At 35.8% G+C, this 23,705-nt stretch overlaps 1 protein-coding gene across 16 annotated transcripts in view; it reads left to right on the forward strand.

Annotated features, from left to right (window-relative positions):
- Positions 1-23,705, forward strand: part of LOC129774637 (voltage-dependent L-type calcium channel subunit beta-1) — a 422,247-nt gene that overhangs the window by 353,515 nt on the left and 45,027 nt on the right. For 11 of the 16 annotated variants that reach the window (XM_055778437.1, XM_055778443.1, XM_055778449.1 and 8 more), the window contains 2 exons: positions 11,012-11,128; positions 11,390-11,425. In XM_055778437.1, coding sequence (XP_055634412.1) covers positions 11,012-11,128; positions 11,390-11,425 — 153 coding nt within the window. The remainder of the gene's footprint in view (positions 1-11,011; positions 11,129-11,389; positions 11,426-23,705) is intronic. The other 5 variants (XM_055778441.1, XM_055778451.1, XM_055778452.1 and 2 more) reach the window with 1 other exon arrangement.

The raw sequence follows: 23,705 nt of genomic DNA on the forward strand, positions 1-23,705 counted from the left end.
CAAACAGTGAAGATAATAAATCACAAAAACAATTTAACGAATAAATTAGGTATGTTTTTCGATTTTACTCGTCATTCACATTTCCTCACATCACAGCAAGCAAGTATGCAAATATTGTTGCATACTATTCAAGCGTTAGCTTGCATGGTATATTTTGGTTTACCGTTATTAAACCTTTTTTTCCTGGTGGACAAGGCGATTTGCAATGGGATTTTTTCTCCATTTACCGACAACAGGCACCTATCAGTAGGCATAATTAATAGAGTGGTGATGGTTACATTCTATTTTCCCCACTGTTTCGACAAGATCCTTGTTTGAAGGGTTTTTTATTAGAATGTTGTTCAAATAGTCCAATCGTGGTGCCCTCAATGCGATCTTAATCTTATGCTCGCCATATATGTGTTTCTAAGAGGTACTCATGTGATAACGACCCACCTCAGAAAATTATCCGGAAAAGGGTAATAACGACGAAGCAACAAAGAAGAAAAATCTGTTTTCATGTATATTATATTTTTGTAGTTATTAGCTAACTAGAATAAAATTTATATTTGTGTAGGTCTCTTCAGCCAAATGGAATGAGAAAAAGAAAAAAACGGTTGTAATTATGATGTTTTGTGCACATTTGTTGACATCGAAATAAAATAACAAAGGTGTGTCTACACTGCGTTTCACAACTATAGAACCACTCATTTTTTCTGAGTTTCCAGAGATATGTAAAAAGTCGGATGAATTGAAATATATAGTGTAGCACATAACAACTATCTTCATTTAAAAGACTGGCCGTTTGAACTTTATTGTTGTGTTCAGGCGCGAAACATTCAAAAAAACAAATATTCCAGTGTTTCATAACTAAAGAACCAGATGGAAAAACTCTCGCTCCTTTACAAAATTAACGTCCATTTCACATAAATTACGATAAGTTCCTAATTCGTAGGTCATCTTTAGTTCTCGATCAGTTTAAATAACTCATTCGGGGTGGTTTTGACCAAGCTGCGCCATGTTGTAGTGTGTATCTCGTTCTACGCAGAAGATACTGCTCGTTTAAGCTCTTCAAATCACTCATACTGCTTGTAAGCTGCATCTTCTATTCGTACGATCACTCCTCATAAGTTCTTGATTGAGTTTTGATCTGGTGAATAAACTGAGCAGTCCAGAATCTTAAGCCCCTTTTCAATAAACCATGCCATGACTTCCCGGATTTAATGAATTGATGCCAAATTACGCAGTTATCACATTGTTTTAGTCCCATGGGTTTCACTATATCAGGAGAACTTCTCTGATTAAAAGAAATACAACTTGAATAGAATTTCTTCATACTGGAAGGACTCACGGAACGTGTCATGTAATTTTTCAACTCGTAACTTTGCAGGCGGCAGTTTGATGGTTTGAGGAACATATTTTCAAAACGGCCTGGTTCAGATAGCTTTTTATCAACACCAATGCACAGTCAGAAGGGCAATGAAGTACTTCAGAACCATTTACTTCTGTTATTGGATCAAAAACACCGTGATAATTGAGTAATATGGCATCAATTCATAGCATCCGGAAAGTCAAGGCATGGTTTATCGAATAGGGGCTTCAGATTCTGGACTGCTCAGTTTATTTACCAGATCAAAACTCAATCATGAACTTATGAGGAGTGATCGTACGAATAGTAGATGCAGCTTACAAGCAGTATGAGTGATTTGAAGAGCTTAAACGAGCAGTAACCACCCCGAATGAGTTATTTAAACTGATTGAGAACTAAAGATGACATACGAATTAGGAACTTATCGTAATTTATGTAAAATGGACGTTAATTTAGTAAAGGAGCGAGAGTTTTTCCATCCGGTTCTAAAGTTATGAAACACTGGAATATTTGTTTTTTTTAATGTTTCGCGCCTGAACACAACAATAAAGTTCAAACGGCCAGTCTTTTAAATGAAGATAGTTGTTATGTTCTACACTATATATTTCAATTCATCCGACTTTTTACATATCTCTGGAAACTCAGAAAAAATGAGTGGTTGTGAAACGCAATGTAGTTTTCGTGCTTATGTTGACTATTGAAAATTGAAAAAACAATCCATAATTCCACATTATTTCTACTACTTCAACTCTCACAACTCATTTGAAAGTCTTACATAATTTCAGTATCATTGCATTAATTGCTAATACAGCCATTCCTTGCCAAATCGATATAGTGGTTCTCAGATTTTCGTGAAAATTTATAGTTTTGTTCTTTATCGCAAAACATTAGACCCGTATTTTTAATTTTTTTCAGTGGGCATACCATTTCCATTTTAGGGTTGTCCGAAAAATCAATTTTTTCCTCTTTTTTCCAAAAATGATTTTTTTCAAAAATTTATAACTTTTGAACTACTAGACCGATTCATATAATCGAACAATTTCCCCGACCAGAACGAGAATCGAACTCGAACCCCCGGCATATTAGGTGTGACGCTAACCACTCGGCCAAAGGAGCACATGAACAATAACGCTGCATGAAGGATTTTACGATTCACAAAAATATAAACTAATCGCTTTTGACTTCATAAATATTCGGCTTGAATGTTTATTCACACTCTATCCTACAGAACCATTTTGATGTTGCTCAACAATATTTGAAGTAAAAGAAAATTGGTAAGGGCTGATTTGAAGATCTATCAATGAAGAGTTCTGCGATTGAACCCAGGAACGTTCGCTCAATAAGAAAACGTGAATGTTCGAAAGAATTCATATCAATAAATAAATTTAGAAAGTGGCCTAGAACCACAACTTTGATGTTACAAAGGTGTCCAACAAAATTATGACCTGGTATAGATTTGAATTTAAAACAGCTACATCAAACGATCATTTCTAATGACTTCAATTCAGCTCCTGTCTGTTGTCTTTATACGTGAATTCAAATACATAATTGAAGGTATTTCATCTGATTCGCCCATGGACATCCACTTTGCAAATAGGTTGTTGTGATATTGTTGATTACCAATATTAAATGTCGTAGTTTTTCCCGGATAAATCTAGGGTCTTGCATATAATCCAAAATATTCTAAAGCAATTCGGGTTTTTTCCAATTTTCGCTCCTCAGCGAAAAAATTGTAGCAATTACAGTGATGTCATCTGAGTAAGTTTTTACGAGGATTGTTACAAATGACGTGTTTTATGCAAACTCGACTAGCCATTTGCAGTAGCATACCATATGCTGTGAAACTATGTGGGTTTTAAATACATTGGTCATGTGGGTTTTGGCATACTTGAAACATTAGAAAAAATGTGAACGGATTTTTGAAAAAGAACCTAAGTTCTTTTTAAATATTTTTTTACAAAAATATTTAAAAATTTCTCGGATTCTCAAAAGCATCGAAGTTGTAATGTTAGAGTTATATGCATGAAGAATTTTGTTCACCGTTTTAAAACGCGTTATCGAAAAAAGGGGTGGTCACATCAAAAAGGTTCTTAAATAAGCTTTATTTTGTTTTTTTGAATAAAAATCGGTTCACTTTTGTAGAAGTTACTCAAATTTGTTGCGTTAAACACTCAATCTGAAAGACCCTGTAGATGAGTTCACGAGAGATAAACAATGGAGTCCAAGTCCAATAAAGATGTAACTACTATTTGGTATCAGTTTTCGTATCATTTTACACGGAGGTGTAAATAAGAATATATACGCGGACAACGAAGTACATGTCGAGTTGGAGTAGTAGTGGTGGAGTGAAGTAAAATTGAATGAAGAGGCAGATTTATATCCATTCGCCACGGCAATTAAAACAACCATTTGCTTCAATGTTAGCGCCTGACGAACGTTAAGAGCGAAAATAACTGATGAAAAGTCATGTTTGGCAGCTAATGCGTTCATTGTGACTCAATTACAAGAGAGAAGAAGGCGTTTATGGAAATAAATCTGCTCGAAACGAAGCGACTGAGAGGAAAGTTATTTTTTGTCTGCATGTCTTTGCTTGATTCCTGTATGGGATAAGCGTCTTAATTTTCCGACGTAAAATGATCTATGCTATTCAGACCCTTATTGGAACGCCCTTCAATGTCAATGTCAATCCCAGATTATTGAAACCGTGCAGTTCTTTGAATGAAGGACGTTTAGAAATATTTGATAAGACAACTTTGAAGATGATTCTTAGATGTTTGATTGATTCTCCAGGTTGGAAAATATGTCTCACATGGCATGGAATATTTATTGTTCAGATAATGTCTGTACTTGTTTTTTAAAATTATGCTTCAATCAATTCGTTTTTTTTTTGCTTCGAACTTACATATGGGTTTAGTTCGATATAATGAATGAAATCATCCATAATTCACAAGATAACTCGGCCATCTCAAACTTGGCCGAGTTATCTTGTGAATTATTATATGTTGCGAAACATTTTTATATTAGAACATTAGTTTTCAAAACTGGAACAAGAACATCTGACCATGCGGTTTTAATTTATTTAGTTTTTCATCTGGCAAAATATTCCTGACTTAAATAGAATTTAAACCAAAAAACATAAACGTTAACCCCACTATTCTTTATTTCTACGTTCCCCCAAGTATCTGCTTTTTTTAAATCCCCATTAACCTTCGTTATTGCTAAATTCTGTAAACCCGCAAAAAGCTACCGAAACCACAAACCGCCGCCATAAAACAAAACCAGAAACTGAAAAAATGAAGCGGACCCCAAACGGGAACAATAAAAACCAGGTCGATGGAGTGAGAGCAGTTGTCGCGAGCCCTCCGCCTGCTCCACACATAAACCATACAATAGCCATCAGTCACTCACATCACTGTGTTTCGTACATGAGTTGGGAGTAAAACTGTCGAACAAACAAAAACACAACAGTGTGCCCCACCACTATATTTGTCTCCACAAGGAAGGCAACCCGCGAACGGGAGGAAAAAACAACCACATTGAGTGAGTACACTCATAACGGCATGTTGGCAACATAAATGCGGGAAACAGCGGCAGGAAACAACAAAACGGGAAATACAGGAAATCCAATTATGTGCACATACACATCGGTATACATGTTTATATGCATAACAGTGGAGTGGAGTAGGGCAGTGGAATCGGCGAAGCTTTGCCACAAATAATGGTGCTTAGCCGGTGCTGAAATCGGTTTTCTTGGTTTATTTATTTATTTGTTTCTTTTTTTTTTTTTTGTCACGATGTTTCCACATCCCTCCAGGACACGTGCTATTTGAAAGTGATGCAATCGGTTGGGCAGCGTCGGGTGGTTCGTAGTTTCTCACGATGCCATTGTTACCACAAGCAACCAAGCTGCTCCACGAGAAGTGCATTTTTCTAAGGGGACGCACAGTATTCCATATGTTAATTCATAATTTTTTTTCTGTTTTGTATTCATGTTTTTAAAAATCCCCGTTTGCTGCAACAACCATACTAGAGGCACCCATTATGCTTGTGTTACTACTTGCATGCCTTCCGAAATAATGTGTGCCGAGCGCCAGCTTTCGTGCATCGGGCGAAAGGAACTTCACATTGGTTGCACCCCGGGGAAAACAAATTTTGCAGTAAAATAGGCAATAAATTTTGTCATCGTTTAATATTCTGAAATTTATATGCTTTGCTGCACTGTCTCTTTCGGGCAGAGCCCAGTTGAAATAAGGAACAAATGTAGGATTCGGTTGATTTGTGAGCGGTAATGTGGGTCTAATTGCATTTAAGCGGCAATTTATTGAATATCACTGTCGTTTGCTGGGTCGAATCAGTTCGCGCGCTTTGAATCATTCATTGGTCAAATGAAAACTAGTTACAAGTCGTACTGGAAACTTTAAATGTTGTATTAAACTAAAATGATTGGTAAGAAATTATTGAATCAATTGTGTTCAGATCCATGGAACCGAAGCATATATTTCTGAATCAAAGAACATTCAACATCTTCAGCGTATTCATATCCATGGACTAAAATGAGCATATTTCTCTAAACACATTTATACGATCTGTGTATACGAGCGTCGTTAGACGACATGAAATTCATACTGCTCTTCGATCACACCAGCGCGATGTGCATACTTTTCGGCGCAGTGCTCCGTACGGGGGTAGCACTTCGGCGGAGCACACTGCCGTAATGAAAGGGTTAATTTGATTGACAGAAACATTTAAGTTTATTATGTATTTTTGGATAGAATTAAGAATAACACCTAACTTTGAAGTTTTTCACCTCTAAAATGTTACTAATTTGGAAGTTTCACAACTTTATTCTGTACAAAATTCAAATGGAGCAACAGAATTGTCCTACGTAGCGTAATTTTTTAATTAGAACCAGTTTAAAGCAAACAGAGCCCGAAGCAGAGAAAAGGTCCACTAACATTGCCTTTGTTGAAATTCGAACATATGCGTAGAAGGATTTTTTTTCATCAAATATTATCCTCTATCACTTTCTGGAAGAATTCGAATTTTTTATATGAGAAAGGTATTCTATGACTTCAAGGGGATGAATCAAAAATTAAATTTTATATGGATAACAAATTAAATAAAAAAATGTATATATTTGAGTCCGTCCTGTAATCGTTTCAAATGTTCTCTCGAAATGTTTCGATAAGCTGGATTCAATCTTTTGCATCCATTACAATCCGCATTTTGCCATAGTCATTGCATCTTTTAAAGATCACGACGACATAGTTCATGTGTTCAAGAAAGTCATAGCTATTCTGCTTTATATCGCCGAAGCCTTTGATCGAACGATGCATTTCAAGCTAATTATCACGTTCATTTATTCGTTTTTTTTTATATTAAATAAGGAGTTTTTGTCCATATTACGGTTGATGACATGGTGACATGGATGACATAGGTAGAACCATCGCGTATGATCTAAGTAATATTATTAAATGGGTTCAAACAAATTCAATCTCAGGTAATACTTCGAAAACTGAAGCGATTATTACATACACACAGAAAACTCCACGTACTATAAAATTTGTTGGACAGATTGTCGAATATCTTTAAGGGGTATTCTAGTGTAAAGGCGCGAATTTCGAACATTTTTTCGAACCTTAAAAAAATAAAACAAAAAATATTTTTACTATCAATTAGAACATCATTTGTTTATCTATCTTTTAACTATTAATAAGGCGTACTCCCACTAAAAGATCGCTTCAATTTATTATCTCTTCGGTTCCTCATCCGGTGTAAGATTATAAACCCATTGGTGATCGGAAATTTTGAGCAGCTCATCGAGCTAAATTTTCATTCAGGATTCATGAGCTCATTTCATGAATTCATCTCCATGCAGGTTGATCCTTCTTCGTATACTCCCAACCGTGTTTGTTTTCCTGACTACATCAATTCCTCTGTACATTTTGATCTGTTCATGAAGGAGAAAATCCATGGAATTCCAGATTATCATCGATCGGGGATCGTTCTTACGATCTTGAATGCAAAGTATGGGCGTGTCAATTGTGATAATATGTACTTTACTGATGGGTCCTCTATGAATGAGTCCACAGGGTTTGGAGTGTTGAACGAAATTTTTAGCACCTCCCACAGTCGCCTCACGACCTGTTGAACACTATTACATTGTAACGGATAGTCTTAGCTCTGTCGAAGCTATCCGTTCAGTGAGGCCGGAAAAACACTCGCCGTACTTCCTTGAGGGGATACGAGAAATTTTGAGTGCTTTATCCAGACGCTGTTATGTCATTACCTTTGTCTGGGTCTCTTCACATTGCTCAATCCCGGGTAACGAGAGGGCTGACTCATTAGCAAAGGTTGGTGCAATTGAAGGCGACATTTATCAGCGTCAAATCGCCTTCAATGAATTTTATTCTTTAGTCCGTAAAAATACCATCGCAAACTGGCAACGTAAGTGGAACGAAGATGAATTGGGCCGGTGGCTCCACTCGATTATCCCTAAGGTTAGCCTCAAACCATGGTTCAAAAGTCTGGACTTGAGTCGGGACTTTATTCGCACCTTCTCCCGACTCATATCCAATCACTGTTCGTTAGACGCGTTACTCTTTCGTTTCAATCTGGCCGGTAGCAATCTCTGCATTTGTGGCCGAGGTTACCACGACATCGAACACGTTGTTTGGTCGTGCGAGTTGTATCTTGTTGCCAGATCGAATTTAGAAAACTCCCTTCGGGCTAGAGGAAGGCAGCCCAATGTGCCGGTGAGAGATGTGTTGGCTCGGTTAGACCTTGATTACATGTCCCAAATATATGTTTTCCTTAAAGCTATCGATGTTCGTGTGTGATTATCCTTATATCCTTATACCCTGCTTTTCTTCCTTTACGAGTAATTGGTCCCCTTGCTTTAATCAGGAGAACAAGTTGAAATGTAAATTCACAATAGATATACGAATAGATTTAAAAATTGAGTGTGTGTGTGTGATTATCAACATTGTAATAATTTTCTTATATCCCATCCTTTTCCTGAAAAATTATGTCACCCTTCTAAACTCGAGTCCACCGCGAGTAATCGGTTTCCCACATTGCTAACCATAGATTTAAGAAAATTGTTTGTATATATATATATAGTTTTAAAAACATATTTAAGAATTCGGCTCCTTTAAACTTATGTAACTGAGCCTGTAAAAATAAACTAATTAAAAAAAAAAGTATAAAATGTTCAATAATTATATGTTAAAATGGGTTGAAAATCGAGAAAATCGGTCTCGTTCGTGTTAGGAAAACGCATTGCGAACTTCACGTTTATAGTTATTTTTAAGCCCATAGCGCTCAAAGTGAACAAATATAACTAACTCAATTCAGGGAATATTGAAACTCAAGCCATTGAAAATTCCGATGATGGTCAATGATACTCAAGATGACTTTTACTAGGATCCGCCGTTAAACGCAACCTAGTCAAACTCAACAAGGACCAAAAATTTTTAGGGATTTTCATAGCATCTGAAGAAGCCACGTAGATCTCGAAGTTGCGGAGAAAGAAACTATTGAACTAAGCGAGAGCAGAAAAAATATAAATACAAATAAAAACATACTCGAATAATTTATTTAGAGTAATGTCATTTTATCAGAACCTGACCGTACTACAAGCTTATGGCTCCAAAGCAACTTTATGACCATTTTCCAAGTGTTGAGTGTTCTTATTTTTTTGAATTGATGTCATATTATGTTATTGTGATTGTTATATATTTATATATTGTTATATATTGTGATATATATAGAAAATCCCCCGACTTGCATGAATTGGCAATGCCAATTTCCCCACGCTTCATGAATTTGAAGTCTGTGTTAGGGTAACACATTTCAGTTGGAAGAAAAATGCCTCCAACTTACGTTATTTGCAATGCCAATTTCCTCACGCTCCTTGGATTTAAAGTCTGTGTTAGGGAAACACATTCCGGTCGGAACAGAAATACCCCTGAACTGCATGAATTTACAATGCCAAGTCCCCATCACACCTTGATTCTGAAGTCTGTGTTGGGGAACCACATTTCAGTCGGAACAAAAATACCCCCGACTTTCATGTATTTGCAATGCCGATTTCCCCAAGGCTGCTTGGTTATTATGGCTGTGTTGGGGAAGCCGTAAATCGGGCCAATCAAAACGAGGCAGCTAGGTCGTTTAGATAACGCTTAATATTTTACAGTTATTCAATTCTTTATCTAATGAAAAATAGCATTTTATTAATTACGATAGACGCGTAGAAAAATTTCCTATCAATTGATGCAAACATCTTTCCGATCCGGTAAAGAATGTTCGAGTTATAAGCATTCGGAATCTTTCATTTTTTCCTGCATGTTCTGTGTTTAGGTTTTCATTTTATCCCCCATATACTCCGGTTAGACGTAGTCCCACGTCAAAACTTATAAAAAGATTTTTTTGAAAACAAAAATACAGACCCTGCTGTGCAGTAAGCGACCAATTACTCGCAACTCTGTGGTTATGATTTCCGACTTGAACAGACTGCTATGCAAGAGTAGATCATCATGGATTATTTTCACCAAATCAAACTGCTTATAATCCTGCCTCAGATAATTATCCCACGATTCTGAACATTGCAACAGAAGATATGGATTGGATTATTTTATCTCTCTGCAAACCATATCCACGTAACAGTGGATATACACTGTGTGTATATACAATACAGGCCCAAATGATTGTTTCTATTTTTGTTTAACTAAAAAATTAAATTACAAACGCCCTTTGCGAAAATGTTGCTACTCATGCCCAGCATTTTTATGATCGCCGGTGATACTCCAATTTACACGGCTTAATGCGACTGATTTTAAACCGTATCGTATCGCTCCCCTTTTTGCGCCAGAAATCGCTAAGCGAAACAATTCACGCGAGTCACCATTTTTTCGCATTTCGATAATTTTATATTCTCGTATCTTGAAACCCCCCTTTCCCCGAACGCCATAGAACGCGCACGGCCTTTCGTGCCCGGGTGATTGCAGATTTGTTTATTTATTACGCTAAATGGAGTGTATGTGTCCAAACCCGCTTGCCGCTGTCACACTCCGCCTGCAGCAGCCGTACCCACAGCCAGATATACACGAACCAACCAACTAACCACCCGGTCGGGATGCCGACCTCTTTCCAACGGAACAATATCGGGAGAGAAAAAAGTAGTCCTGCTCGTGTGGATCATGATGGGGCACATGGCATATGACAGGCTCTTGAGTATCGGATTTTATATGTATTTTCCTTCCGTTTCCTTTTTTTTTGTTGAATACTGCAGATGGCGTGCAGCCTAGATTAGCAAATATGATATTGGTGTTCTGTTTTGTTTAACGAAAAATCGTTGTTTTGATTTATAGCTTTCCTGAGAGTTTGTTGACTGTGTTCTCTATAGTGGTTTTATAATTATTATTTTTTTCCAAGTTTCATAATTTTGTGTGCCCTCCGGCTTCCGTGTGTGTGATGGGTCAAGGTTCCATTAGACCTATTTTGATGCAATTATGCAGCGAAAAAAAAGGGGCAGCGATAGATCTAGCGATAATGTTTTGCTCCCTTTTAGAGGGACGATTGAAATTGTGTTCAACATAGATGCAACCTTCGAGCTGGGATGGTGATTCTAATACATACATTATTGTTTGTCTTCCAAAACAGGGTTCAGCGGATTCGAATTATTCTCAACCATCGTCCGATCTGTCGCTAGACGAGGAAAAAGAATCGCTTCGGCGAGAGAAGGAACGCCAGGCTTTAGGCCAGTTGGAAAAAGCGAGGGTGAGTAGAACTTTTACATTACGTTATTGTTTCCGTTCATTTGGTTTGCCTTCAAACAGTCGTCCTGAGAAATCTTCTAGAGTGTTCATGTAGAGTCATCTTAGAAATCAAACAATTTCAATCACCTACAAACCAATAGAAACTTTAGAGAAGCCACACTTTTGCTTCGTTAGAACTATGTAAAATGACAATGCCGTTGTTTGTATTGTCGTGATCCCATAAAATAGACTAACTTCGATTCACATTTTGAATTTCATGCAGGCTAATGATACTGGACCATTCAAATTTGATTCTGAAGTAAGAAAAACGAATAAACTAATCGTTACATAGGCATTCAGAACAATAATCGCTTCCTTCCAACAAAAAAAAAAGATCAAAACAAATAGCTTGAATTCAATGTTCAACAACCAGTCTGTTTCCTGTTACCTCTCTTACTTCTTGCCTTTCTTTCTTTAGTTCCATTAGTAATTGTTGTTTTTGTATGTTGTATGAATAGTTTTGAGCACCTTCAGTTAACTTATCACTCACTCGATACGTTTGTTGTTATTCTGATTCGGATAAATACGAACATACTTGTATTTTTTCTAGTTTGACTTGTTCCAATCTTTTGTCTTCTCTCTAACTTCACACTTACTTCTTCAAATTATTTCCTGTTTCTTTCCCTCCTTTTCTATCTCTTATCAAAGCTTCACTGCGAATATCGATTTCATGCAAATGCTTCATTCATTCTAAAGTGCTGCATAAGGTTCTTATTAAAAAATCATTCGAATAATATTTTAAAGATTCACTAGAATAATATTAAATAGTATGATATTTCTGAAATGGATTGTATCGCGTTATCGCTATAATATCATCCGGTCTCGTAGCTCCGATATGCGGTTTTTAGAAGAAGAATAAAAAATTTTCGATTTCATATTCAGCTAATTGTATGTTAATTTTTATTATAACTCAAAATCACATAAATCATGTTGTAACGGGGTGACAAGGAATACTAAACTACAAACTACCAATTTTTATAACACCTTTATTGTTTTTGGAAAATGGTGTTATTATTCTGGGCTCAATTGAAGGAAGTTCTTAGTGAGCAACCAACTCGACATCATGTGCCAATTACCCAAATGAAAACACAATTATTGGTAGGAATGTTAGCAATCAAAAAAAAATATCAGAACAATCAACATTATCAACACACCTGTAACAAATTTGCAAACAGATCCGATAAGCATTTGAGAAAGCTCGCGTATGTTGGACAAAACTTTTAAGCGATGCGGTAAACTTTTATCGTTGATGAGATTTAAAAAAAAAACCTATCCAACTCAGTACCATATCAATCCGTCTTTTTGTTTAGAGTAAAAGCAGATTTGTTTCGCAACATTCGTTGCAGCAAATATTTAATCTCGGTCAGATGTATCGCACACTTACAATTATACTAATGCTTTTTATCTCTACTGGAGCTATCTCCGAGTTGACAAGGTTGGATGGAAGTTTGTTGAAAGTTTAGTTGTCCCAGCTATACGCTGCTATTTATACCACGTGTGTTTGCTGTAATTTCACCACGTGTGTTTAATCTTTTGCTCATCCTTACTCTTTGAGGACACCCCTTATAATTTAGCTTGGATCGTACGTTACTCTGTTGACTCAAAGCGTGTTCGTTGCACACCCAGTCTAGAAAATTTCATCGGAGAATGCCACATTGCACCATTCTGATTTTCTGCTTGTGGGTGGCGATCAGATTCGGCTTCCCTTACAGTTGCGTCTAGATGCGTGCAATATATATACGAGTTACAAGAGCACTCAATTCTTCCTGGTTTTTCTACCATAATTGCATCGATTCTGTGTTGTTCTATGTTTGATTTTGAAGTCAAATATGAATGGAAGGAAACTAAACTTGGAAGCTCCGTGCCATTTTCTTGGATCGATAAATTTTTACCGAGGAATCGAAAGGTTGCCCTAAAAAATTTTGATATCCCTTGTTCATCGAGTACCTATAAATCAGGGGTGGCCAAACTTTTGGGCATTGTGGACGACTAATTGTTTAAATGTTAGGCTGCGGTCTACCAACGTTGACTATCAAAAAGTCATTAAAAAATGAATGTAGTGCTAGACAATAGAACAAAGTTTTAACCCTCCTGTACTGGCGCCACGGTGCCCCCCTGGACCGTTATTATAAAAAAAAGTGACCATCAAAACCAAGTATAGGGCTCGATTTTACACCTTTTACACCTCTGGGCAAATTTTTAAAAAAATCCCTAGTCGAATTTTCGAGAAATCTTGATTTGAAGTTTCTAAGTCAAAAAAACCAAAATAATCATAATTCTAGGTACTTAATATCGCCAAGATACTTCCAAAATGGTCCAGCAAGTTGTCCGAGATGTTTTCAACCGTAAGGTACATGTTGCCGTTGCTACATTTGTAATTATTTACAACTGACTTAACTCAGTAAACAGGCTTAAGTATGTTGTTTATATGGTTTAATGGTTTTAGTTTAACTTAAGTGTTGCTTTCTTTGGAATGAGAAATAAAAAGTGATTTTCAATTCAGTAATGGTGCTTTTTAATGGAGAAACGTAACATAAAAGTGAATGTTACATGCTTATAGTAGGAAGCTAACCCTAACACATATGATTACTGTTATAATCAACAATGCACTTATCAAGCGATCATTGTAAATGTGCGATGATTTCGGCGATTTGTACCTCTGCCAAATCTCGTCGAAATCACAATGAACAGATTCGAAAGCCTGCTCATTGTGTAATCCAGGACGTTGACACAGCTTGCAGAGATCTTTCCAACCATTTCCATTTTTCGGTTGCAGTGATCTTTGATGGTACCTTTTGTTCTCGAGATACCATTTGTTGTGCCGAGCTTACTTTTGAGGGCCTCGCAATATGGACACGGGCTCCTCGAGGAGTGTGCCATAATGCCGATAAAAATGTTGATTAATTTGAAGTCCCCAGCAACCAAACTTTCGACCTCGGGAGTTTGCGTAGATCCGTCCAAATAGGGGAAATATTATCGTATTTTTTTTTTGCAAGATTTGGCGAAAGAGCAATTATAAATAGCTTCTTTACGCCACCATCCTTGAATCTATTCTCAGCTAGATGCTCCGTTGGTGGGAAAATCAAAGATAACGTGATTTTGAAGAAGCTCCGACCCCCGTCAATTCCAATTTTTACGAGACAATCATCTCCAGCAGTTGACCTTGACAGCTTAATACGGTTTATGAGCTCGGGTGCATTCGTACAATACGCAACAACATGATCTGACGAAGATGCAACCTTTTCCGTGACGCTGGACAGCTGAACTACTTCGAACAAATCTTTATGCTGTCGGTTCATCTCCACTAGCTTGTTCCTTACACCTGGTTCGATTTTTACTCCCGACGCTCGAATACTTTTTACCATACCTATATAATGAACAGATTGCATAACGCAAACTATGTTGTAAATAAAATACTAGGGTGAAGGGCCTATGTACATGAAATTGGGCTTCTTTTAGGAATTATAATTATTTTGGTTTTTTTGATCTAAAAAGTTCAAATCAAGATTTCTCGAAAATTCGACTAGGATTTTTTTTTAAATTTGCCCAGAGGTGTAAAATTACCTAAGGAATCGAGCCCTACACTTAGTTTTGATGGTCACTTTTTTTATAATAACCGTCCAGGGGGGCACCGTGGGCGCGTAAAATTTAAACTCGTATACTCGCGCAGGGTGTCACAGATTGTGCGTGCTTCTGTTATTTTGCTATTGTGTATTTTTAGGCATTATTTGTATTTATTAAAATTAAAAAGGTATAATTAAATAAAAAAATACAGAAAATCTTTATTCTACAACTCCATTCAGTTTGGTCATTTATCTCAGCATCCTCAAAACAAATTTATTGATTCGCGGTCTGTGAGACCGTTTGCTCGAGTATAGGTTAATCAAAGGAAATACTAATGAATATACAATAAATATTCAATGATAAATTATTCTACAAAATAAGAAATTATTATCGGTTACTAAATCATCAATCAATATCGTTGAATTTTTCAAGGAAATTATCCTTCATGAACATACAAAGCATTCATTTTCCGTAAAAAATTACCCAAGATGATCATTATATTCCTCAATTACCTAGAGGAATAAGAACTATCTATCGAAAATATTGGCGACTATTATGTAAATTAAATCAAACGGTCGATTCGATCACTATAACTATCACACCGAACAAATTTTCGTATTTTGTAAATCGAGGGAAACCTTATCGAATCGAGTTCATTCTTGAACGTGGGCGAATTGTATATTTTGAAACGTTACCGAAATGTTTCCCAAAGCTAAACACCAGAAATGCAATAAGCATACCAAACAGCTCGAAAAGATATGCCAACAGTTTTCACCCGAATGCATCTATAACAGCATTCTGTTCAACCAGAATTACATAATAGGGTCCAATATTTCATAATTATTATTTTTTCCTTTATTTATTTAATTAGGCTCAAGCAGTACATTTTTAAACTATTTGAATATATTATAACTACATAATCATTAACTTAAGTCTAATTAGCTAAAACTACAGAACAATATAAAAAAAATATAATTTATGCCTTCGTTGCCTCGTCGGTATTATCCTTGTCTGGAACAGTGCCTGTGGTGGGTTGTAACAACTACATCGCCAGTTGATGTAGCAACGGTATCCCTTATATTTAATTATATAAATTGCTAATTTCTCGTTCATCACTGTTGTTCTATTCATGACCATATTTCTTAAAAGGAATCTGCACAATTAATTCCAGAGATGAAACGGATATTCGGCAACGGTCGGATACCGGATAGTGACCTACTATCCTGCCGGATACCGGATATTAGAAAAAAATCAATAAATTCTCATTAAATTAATGTTTTTTTCAAACATAAATTAATATTAACTCATAACATTATTCATAACAGAGAACAGTCTACCTTTGTAAACACTACTGTAAGGAGCTGAAAGATAAATTCTAGCGATCGGATGGCCTATTGGGGACTTGCTTAGAGTTTAATGATTACCAAACGTAAGGAACGTAATTGCGATCCATTCGAAATATTTTCGCGTAACAGTCGATTTCGTTAGCAATGATATTTTTTTCCTGAACGCGACGAGGACTATCATTTCCATTTGCCACTTCGTTGAAACTGTCCCAAAAGGTGGCGTAAGCTTCGCGTATCAGGTTTGATTCAGTATCGTCTCTTTTGCTTCGTTTAGTTTGACTTGTGTTGAAGTAAGTGGGCCCTCTCTCAGTTATCATCCCTGAAGACAGTTCCAAGTTATTAAATCTTAAGTGGAAATAAATGATTGATGTTATTTGCTTTTTTGAATTATTATATTATGGTGTATTATGGTCGAACAACTGGATGTGTTAATATTGGATAACTAACAATCTTAAAAAAAAATATGGAAACAGAAACTTTAATGAAAAACTATCTACTCTTACAACTAATATGTTTTATTGAGGTTAGCACAAACCGTTTGGCCATCCCTGCTATAAATGATAATTAAGTGGGGACCCCGGTCTGGAAAATCGAAAAAAATGAAGTTTTGTTTTTTACATTTTTGGGAATCTTATGCCCTCGGAAATGTTGTCCTAAACGGATTTTTCGATATTTTTTAAAACACGTTTTTCTCGAAACCATGTTATTTCAACTGGTGGTATCGATATCTCAGGATCTACTTGACCGATTTGGCTAAAATTTTTATCAGCATGAATTATCTAAAGCATTACGCAGCCGTTTTGTGATTTCTCATTTTTTCGTTTATTTAAAAATCGCTATTAGAGATTTTTCATGGAAAATATCTTGGCCGCCGTTCTGGCAATTTTTTGAATTTTCAAAAACCCCTATGTAACGCTTTAGGTATTGTCCTTAAGTTTCAAAATATTCATTGGAATTTGTTCTACGCACCCCGTTGCTTCAGAACAAATACCACCAGCAATGTACCAATTTTCAGGCAGCATCTACGCATCCATCTGTCAACGGTGTCATAATCATTGTTCGAACAAAAATGAATAATTCATTTTCACATCCTCAGCTTTCCTCATTGAGGCATGATTTCAGTTTATTAACTGTCATATAGGCAAGGCATACACAGAGCGACGATGGGAGAGCATTATCTAATGCCCCTGTTACGGCCCAGGCCGAACACATAGAAAGAAAACACGAAATTTTATTTTCCAACACTATTTATCAAAACACTGTCTAAAAACCTTAGTCGCCATGTGGTCACCTGGTGGGGGCAAAGTGGTCACTCGCAAATATCAAGCTAGATGGGATAGATTTGTGCGCTTTTTTCGTCCAAATTTTATGACCAAAAAAAAGTCATTAAATTCTTAAAAAACATGAGGTGACTATCAATACGGCATATATAGTCAATAGTTATACTACCAAACAAGCAGGTGACCAATTTGCACCCACTACCCCTATAGATCAACATCTTGGCTATCTTCGATCTCATCTCTACTTAATCATCGGGTAGCCAGTCTACTCGCATTTCTACTAGAACTCTGCTCAGAATCCTCTCTGGGCGTAAACGCATGTATACAGAAACATACACGAGACATGCTTACTCGTGTGTTAGCGACTCATTCTCACAGTAATGCGAGAAGCGTAAACATGAAAGAAATAAAAAATCACTCTCGCCAGCTATTACTCTGTTTCTCACTGAAAACAAACCAAAGCATCGTCGGGTGTCAATTGAGTCTCGGTCATAAGTTCATTTGATAGGGACAAACGTAAATCTCAAATAACAGCATGACGAGCGGATTGAATGAAGGTGCGGTTGTTCAAACGAAGGGGAAGAGATCCGTATGAATGAAACATGCCCATTCGTCAAAGCAGCTAATGAGCCCGCGATACTCGTGTGAAGAGAAGTGTTGTCAAGCATGACTGATGATAATTGTTCGTTCGAATTCAAATGAATGAATTGATTATTTTCAACACTGATCTGCAGTCAACTTGACGATTGGGATGTCTATTGAAGATTTCTCCGTCCCAAAAGATAAATAATCAGGGCAGGCCCAAGAATGAAATCTTTTAAAACTCCTGCCGTGATCTCCATTGATCTCTGTCACATGTATGTTTTGTTGGTCAGAAATCAGTTCAAGAAGTAGTTTCTTAGGATTTTCCATTTGTAGCCTGGTACCTTCATTCGATGTAGAGACTCCTATCACTACATTGCTGTGAAAGCGTTCTTGACATGTAACTTTACCACAGTACTTTATCGATCCCCTCTCCGCTTTTGTTTGAACGTATTCCTGGCTTTTTCCTGGCACCTGTACAAATAACTTCGACAGTGGACTTCCTTTTTCGGGATGCGTACTGCTGTGATAAACCCTGTTCACTTAGCGTGCCTTTTGATAGTCTATTGAGAATGATACAGTAGTTTCCGAGTGTATCCAACAGACATATGGGTCTATTCGAAGCTTACAAGGTTTCGGAAAAAGAACCAATATCAGGGTCTTAAATTTGTTGTGGAAATGACCTTCGTTTCGGCATTCCTTCAGCACAATTCTAAACATGTCCGAGGGCATACAATAGGCAACTTCTCCACCATACACTGAATACTCACGACGATAAACAAAACAAGACGATCAGAACACGATCCCGGAAGCTGTACACGACGATGCTGACGAAGCTGTTCAACTGCGTGGGCAGACTTCAAACAGCTTCCTGAGCAGTACTTTTATACGGCAAATGTAAAGAGGAAGGGTGGCCGACATTTTCAAGCTTGTGGAACTGTCAATGTTTGCTAGGTACAAGGAACCCTCTCAACACTCCAGTTCTTCGTCCATTCGAGTAGTATTGCGATAAAGTGAACAGCCACCTTGTACTGAATCTGATAGCAAGAATTAAACGAAAACCGGTTAACCGGATTCTGATTATTAATATTTCATATTACGTAAGGTAAATGTTTTTTTGCACGATTCAGAGCATTTTTACGCAACTAGTAAAAGCAAATCGATTTTCCTTAATGGAAATCATATATAATCAAGACGAGTTTGGATGAAAAGCCCCAGGTCTCTAGTTGCTGATAATACATACAATAAATACAATAAATTATATTACAATCAATTATATTAATTTCGTGAATAAGGCTGACACTAAAGTTGATGTGAATGCGTTAAAGGGTCTGGCTGGGTAAGGGAGTAAAAGGTGCCCTCAAACCAAATCACTAGCTGTATGGAAAATATTGTATAGAGTATTAAATAAAACATTTTGGCAGTAGTATCATATATTTGAGTCCTTATATGGTACACCATAGGATCTATGGTGAAAAATGCACCTTCTCGTTTGTTTCACGTCATTTTCAATAGCTTTGAGACAAAAATATGGAAAAAAAAATACTGAAAGTACATCTTACTAAGGTGTATCGATCAATATTTTTAAACAATTTCTTCATCAAAAAATCAAATATTAAAAAAAATTTAGATTAATTTTTATTTTAATTTTAAATTAGTTTTTTTTTTCATTCTGAGATTCAGTACTACTCTAGTTTGTATTCAAATTGTAATTGTATATGTATTCCTACGTCTATTTTAGGTATATGTGTTTTTTTTCAGAATTTTCAGAGTTTTTTGCGGTACAAAGGGAAACTTCGATATAACGTCACTCGATATAACGTACATTTAACCGCGATATAACGTACACCTGATCAAAGTTAAAAAAATTTTTTTTAATATTTTTTGCACACTAAAGCTTGTGTTGTAACTTTAACCAATCCCGAAATACTACTGTTTTGTGTACCGGATTCTAAATGAATCAAACTTCAATCAACAGAACGAAGGGAAACATCATAAGAAAAGTTGGCTTCGTCTTCTTATTGATTTTATTCATCAACCTTACTCAAACAGCAACACAATAAAGTAATATAAACTACGTTTCAGAGTTCTTTATTATGCTTCGATATAACGTACATTTCGATACAACGTACAATTTTGAAAGTAAAATGTACGTTATATCGAAGTTACCCTGTATATATTTTCAGGCATTTCGAAATTTTAAAAGGAATATTACTTTGAGACCCACTTTTGCTCTAATTTTTATTTAAATGCATTCGTATGTGTTGTTTTTCCACATGTAGCGTAATTTTTTCTTGGAGTTTTAAGAGGATTGCGCGAAAAAAAAAATTTTTTTTGGCCTTTGGACATTTTTAGTTTATTTTGAGTTTAGAGACCCAGTACTGCTCTGATATTCATTTAAATTTTGTTTGTTATATGTCTAAATTTTGTCGGTATATTTAGAGCATTGCGCTGTACAAAAAAAAATTTCTCGTATCTTGAAATATATGAGATTATCTTTACATCGGATTTAGATGGTTCACCAAATTCATAGGAGTCAGCAGTGCGATAGAGCTCTGTGAGAAAAAATAAAGTACTTGTGGAAAGATCTTTCGGATTAATGAGAAAACACTCAAAAATATCCATATTATTATTTTTGTTTTTATTTTAATCTTACACTTGAAAACCACGAATACAATAAAATAATCGCATTCAATAAAATAAAAATAATAATACAGACGATGAAGAAAATTATGTTTGTATCTCGCAATGCTCTTAAAAATTCAGGAAATAATTGCACCTAATGTAGAAAAAAAGACACATATGAACGCATTTGAATAACAATAAGAACAGAAGCGGGTCTCAAAGTTATTTTTTTTTTTTAAATTTCGAAATGCCAGAAAGTATATTAAATTTTTTTGTACCGCATATTTATTTTTTTTAATTACACTTTTTGATGAAAAAATTGTAAATATATCGATACACGTTAGTAATATGTACAGTATTTTTTCCATATTTTTGTCTCAAAGCTATTGAGAATGACGTGAAAAAACGAGAAGGTGCATTTTTCACCATAGATCCTATGGTGTACCATAAAAAGACTCAAATATATGGTACTACTGCCAACATGTTTTATTTAGTACTCTATACAATATTTTCCATACAGCTGGTGATTTGGTTTGGAGGCACTTTTTACTCCCTTACTCAGCCAAACCCTTTGTAAATATAAAAAAATATTTTTTTGTACCGCGCAACACCGAAAAAAATCACAAATATGACTGAATCTCTATATCCCAAAAATTTTCAAAATTTCAATATTTTTTTTAGTTCTTCAATTTTTGATAAAAAATTGTTTTTGATATTTTTTTTTGATACACCGTAGTAAGATGCACATTCAGTATTTTTTCCAAATTTTTATCTCGAAGATTTGGTTTGGGGGCACTTTTTACTCTCTTTCCCGGCCAGATCCTTTCTAATTAATCGTAAATGAATAAGGTTTTATTTTTAAAAAGCTGAAATAATCATTGTATGAAAAAACATATGAAATAAACAATACTACGACTATTTGAAAAAAAAATAATATCATAGGCGTTCAAGTTATCCATTTTTTATGTTTTTGACGATTTTATTCAAAGTGAAATTATGATCATGTCTACCTTAGATTGTGGTTTGGCCGATTAAGTGATCATGGTTTGTCCGGTTTTAGAAATCACTATTTTTGAATTAAGAAATTCGAATTTTCAAGTAGATGTTGCATTTCTCATTGCTTGACTTTACTGTCTTCATATTAATACATTCATAATTAAGGCTTTCTTCAAAATAATGCCTTTTCTTAAGCATCTTGGGTAGCAAAATAAACATTGGTTTTTGACGATTTATTATGTATCACATTTCAGTATTCGAATCTCTCGGGGCATTATTGGAGTTTGTTTGAAGTTGTATTTAAAAAAACAGGAAGTGGGTTATATCTATGTTATAACCGCAATGGTGACGTAGGACTATCGTTGATTTAGTGATCATTTGTTTGAAGCTGAATCTGAATTCATTCTGAATGAATCAATAAATGAATATTTGGGGGACTTCGAAAACGAGAGCGTTACGTTGGAGGTACAAGGTTTTATGCATCCAATATTGGATACGAAAATATCCTACTGATGGGGAAGAATAATCTTCAGAAGCTTTCCTGCTAATTGCACTTGATTGAAAAATCACAGAACTAAAAGTATTTGGTCGCAGTATTATATGGATAGGAAACATGAAAATAAACTCTTTCGCTTGTATGTAATTTTCAATTCCAAGGGGAACTGGCTGATTATTTTGCAGCAACGACATCTTTCCGGATTCTCCTCGATTCTTCTCGAAATCCACCAGTGGTTAATGCTAACTCGATAACTACCTGTTGTTTGCACTTGATTGAAAAATCACAAAACCAATTGTATTTGGTCGCAGTATTATATGGGTAGAAAACATTAAAATAAACTCTTCCGCAGGAATGTAATTTTCAATTCTAAGGGGAACTGGCAGGTTATTTTGCAGTAACGATGACATCTTTCGGGATTCTTCTCGAAGTCCACCACCAGTGGTTAATGCTAATTTGATAACCACCTGTTAATTGCACATGATTGAAAAATCACAAAACCAATTGTATTTGGTCGCAGTATTAAATGGATAGAAAACATTACAATAAACTCTTTCGTTTGAATGTAATTTTCAAGTCCATGGGGGACTGGCAGATTATTTTGCAGTAAAGATGACATCTTTCCGGATTTTTCTCGATTCTTCTCGAAGTCTACCACCAGTGGTTAATGCGAACTTGATAACCACCTGTTAATTGCAACTGATTGAAAAATATTTAGTATTTGGTTATATGGTTAGAAAACATTAAAATAAACTCTTCACATGAATGTATTTTTCAGTAACGATTGGATCTTTCTGGAATTTTCTTGATGCTGAATGGCATCCAAACGAAGAGTTCCGCGTGTGGCGGCTGCTCCGATCTCTTCCCGGGGAACCGTTTGTGGCATCACTCTCCTCCTGATGGATTCTCTTCTGGCCTAAGGTGTACAAACAGGCTCTTGGTGACACCGTTCATCCGCGCTTTCATGATAAACGAAGAGCTTCACCACAACAGCGACAACATGCTCCAATCGCTGTTCAATTATAACTGAGTGGACTTCCGAGCGGCGCTCGCTTATATACCGATTGATGATTTCAATAGCCTGTTTTGAAAGCAATTTAAAGACTGTTGAAACAAGTTTTTGGATCAAAAAGTAACATGTATATAACGCGTAGACATTTTATCTTTCGAATAAAGTGTTCATCATACCAGTTCGTTCAGTTGTTTAGGAGCTATTAACGCTCAAAATCTCGGTCTCCGGCGTAACCCCGGTATAGAAATGAAAGACGTAGTCCTACGTCAAAAAATATAACTAAAAATATTGTTGATAGATGGTAGTTGCGCCCTCTCAAAATCGGTGGTTCGCTGGTGGAACATTAGACATTTATCTTGGGAACTATAAACCCAATTCAGCAAAAAATTGGTCAAAATACGTAAAAATGTATACTCTAACGCCGCGTAGCGTAGCGGTTCTCAAAATGATATATGATGTCATATATTAATATTGTTTTTTTAAATATTTGAAACAAAAATCTTCACCGTCATTTAAAAAAGTCTCATATAAAATCGAAAAACCTAAATATCAGAAAATACGCTAGAAAATACAATACATCGATAGAAAATACATTTTTACATGCTAACAAAATGTCAGCCAAATCGGTCATAAAGATC

Source organism: Toxorhynchites rutilus, chromosome 3 (assembly GCF_029784135.1).
Source record: "Toxorhynchites rutilus septentrionalis strain SRP chromosome 3, ASM2978413v1, whole genome shotgun sequence".
In the NCBI taxonomy this organism is placed as follows: domain Eukaryota; kingdom Metazoa; phylum Arthropoda; class Insecta; order Diptera; family Culicidae; genus Toxorhynchites; species Toxorhynchites rutilus.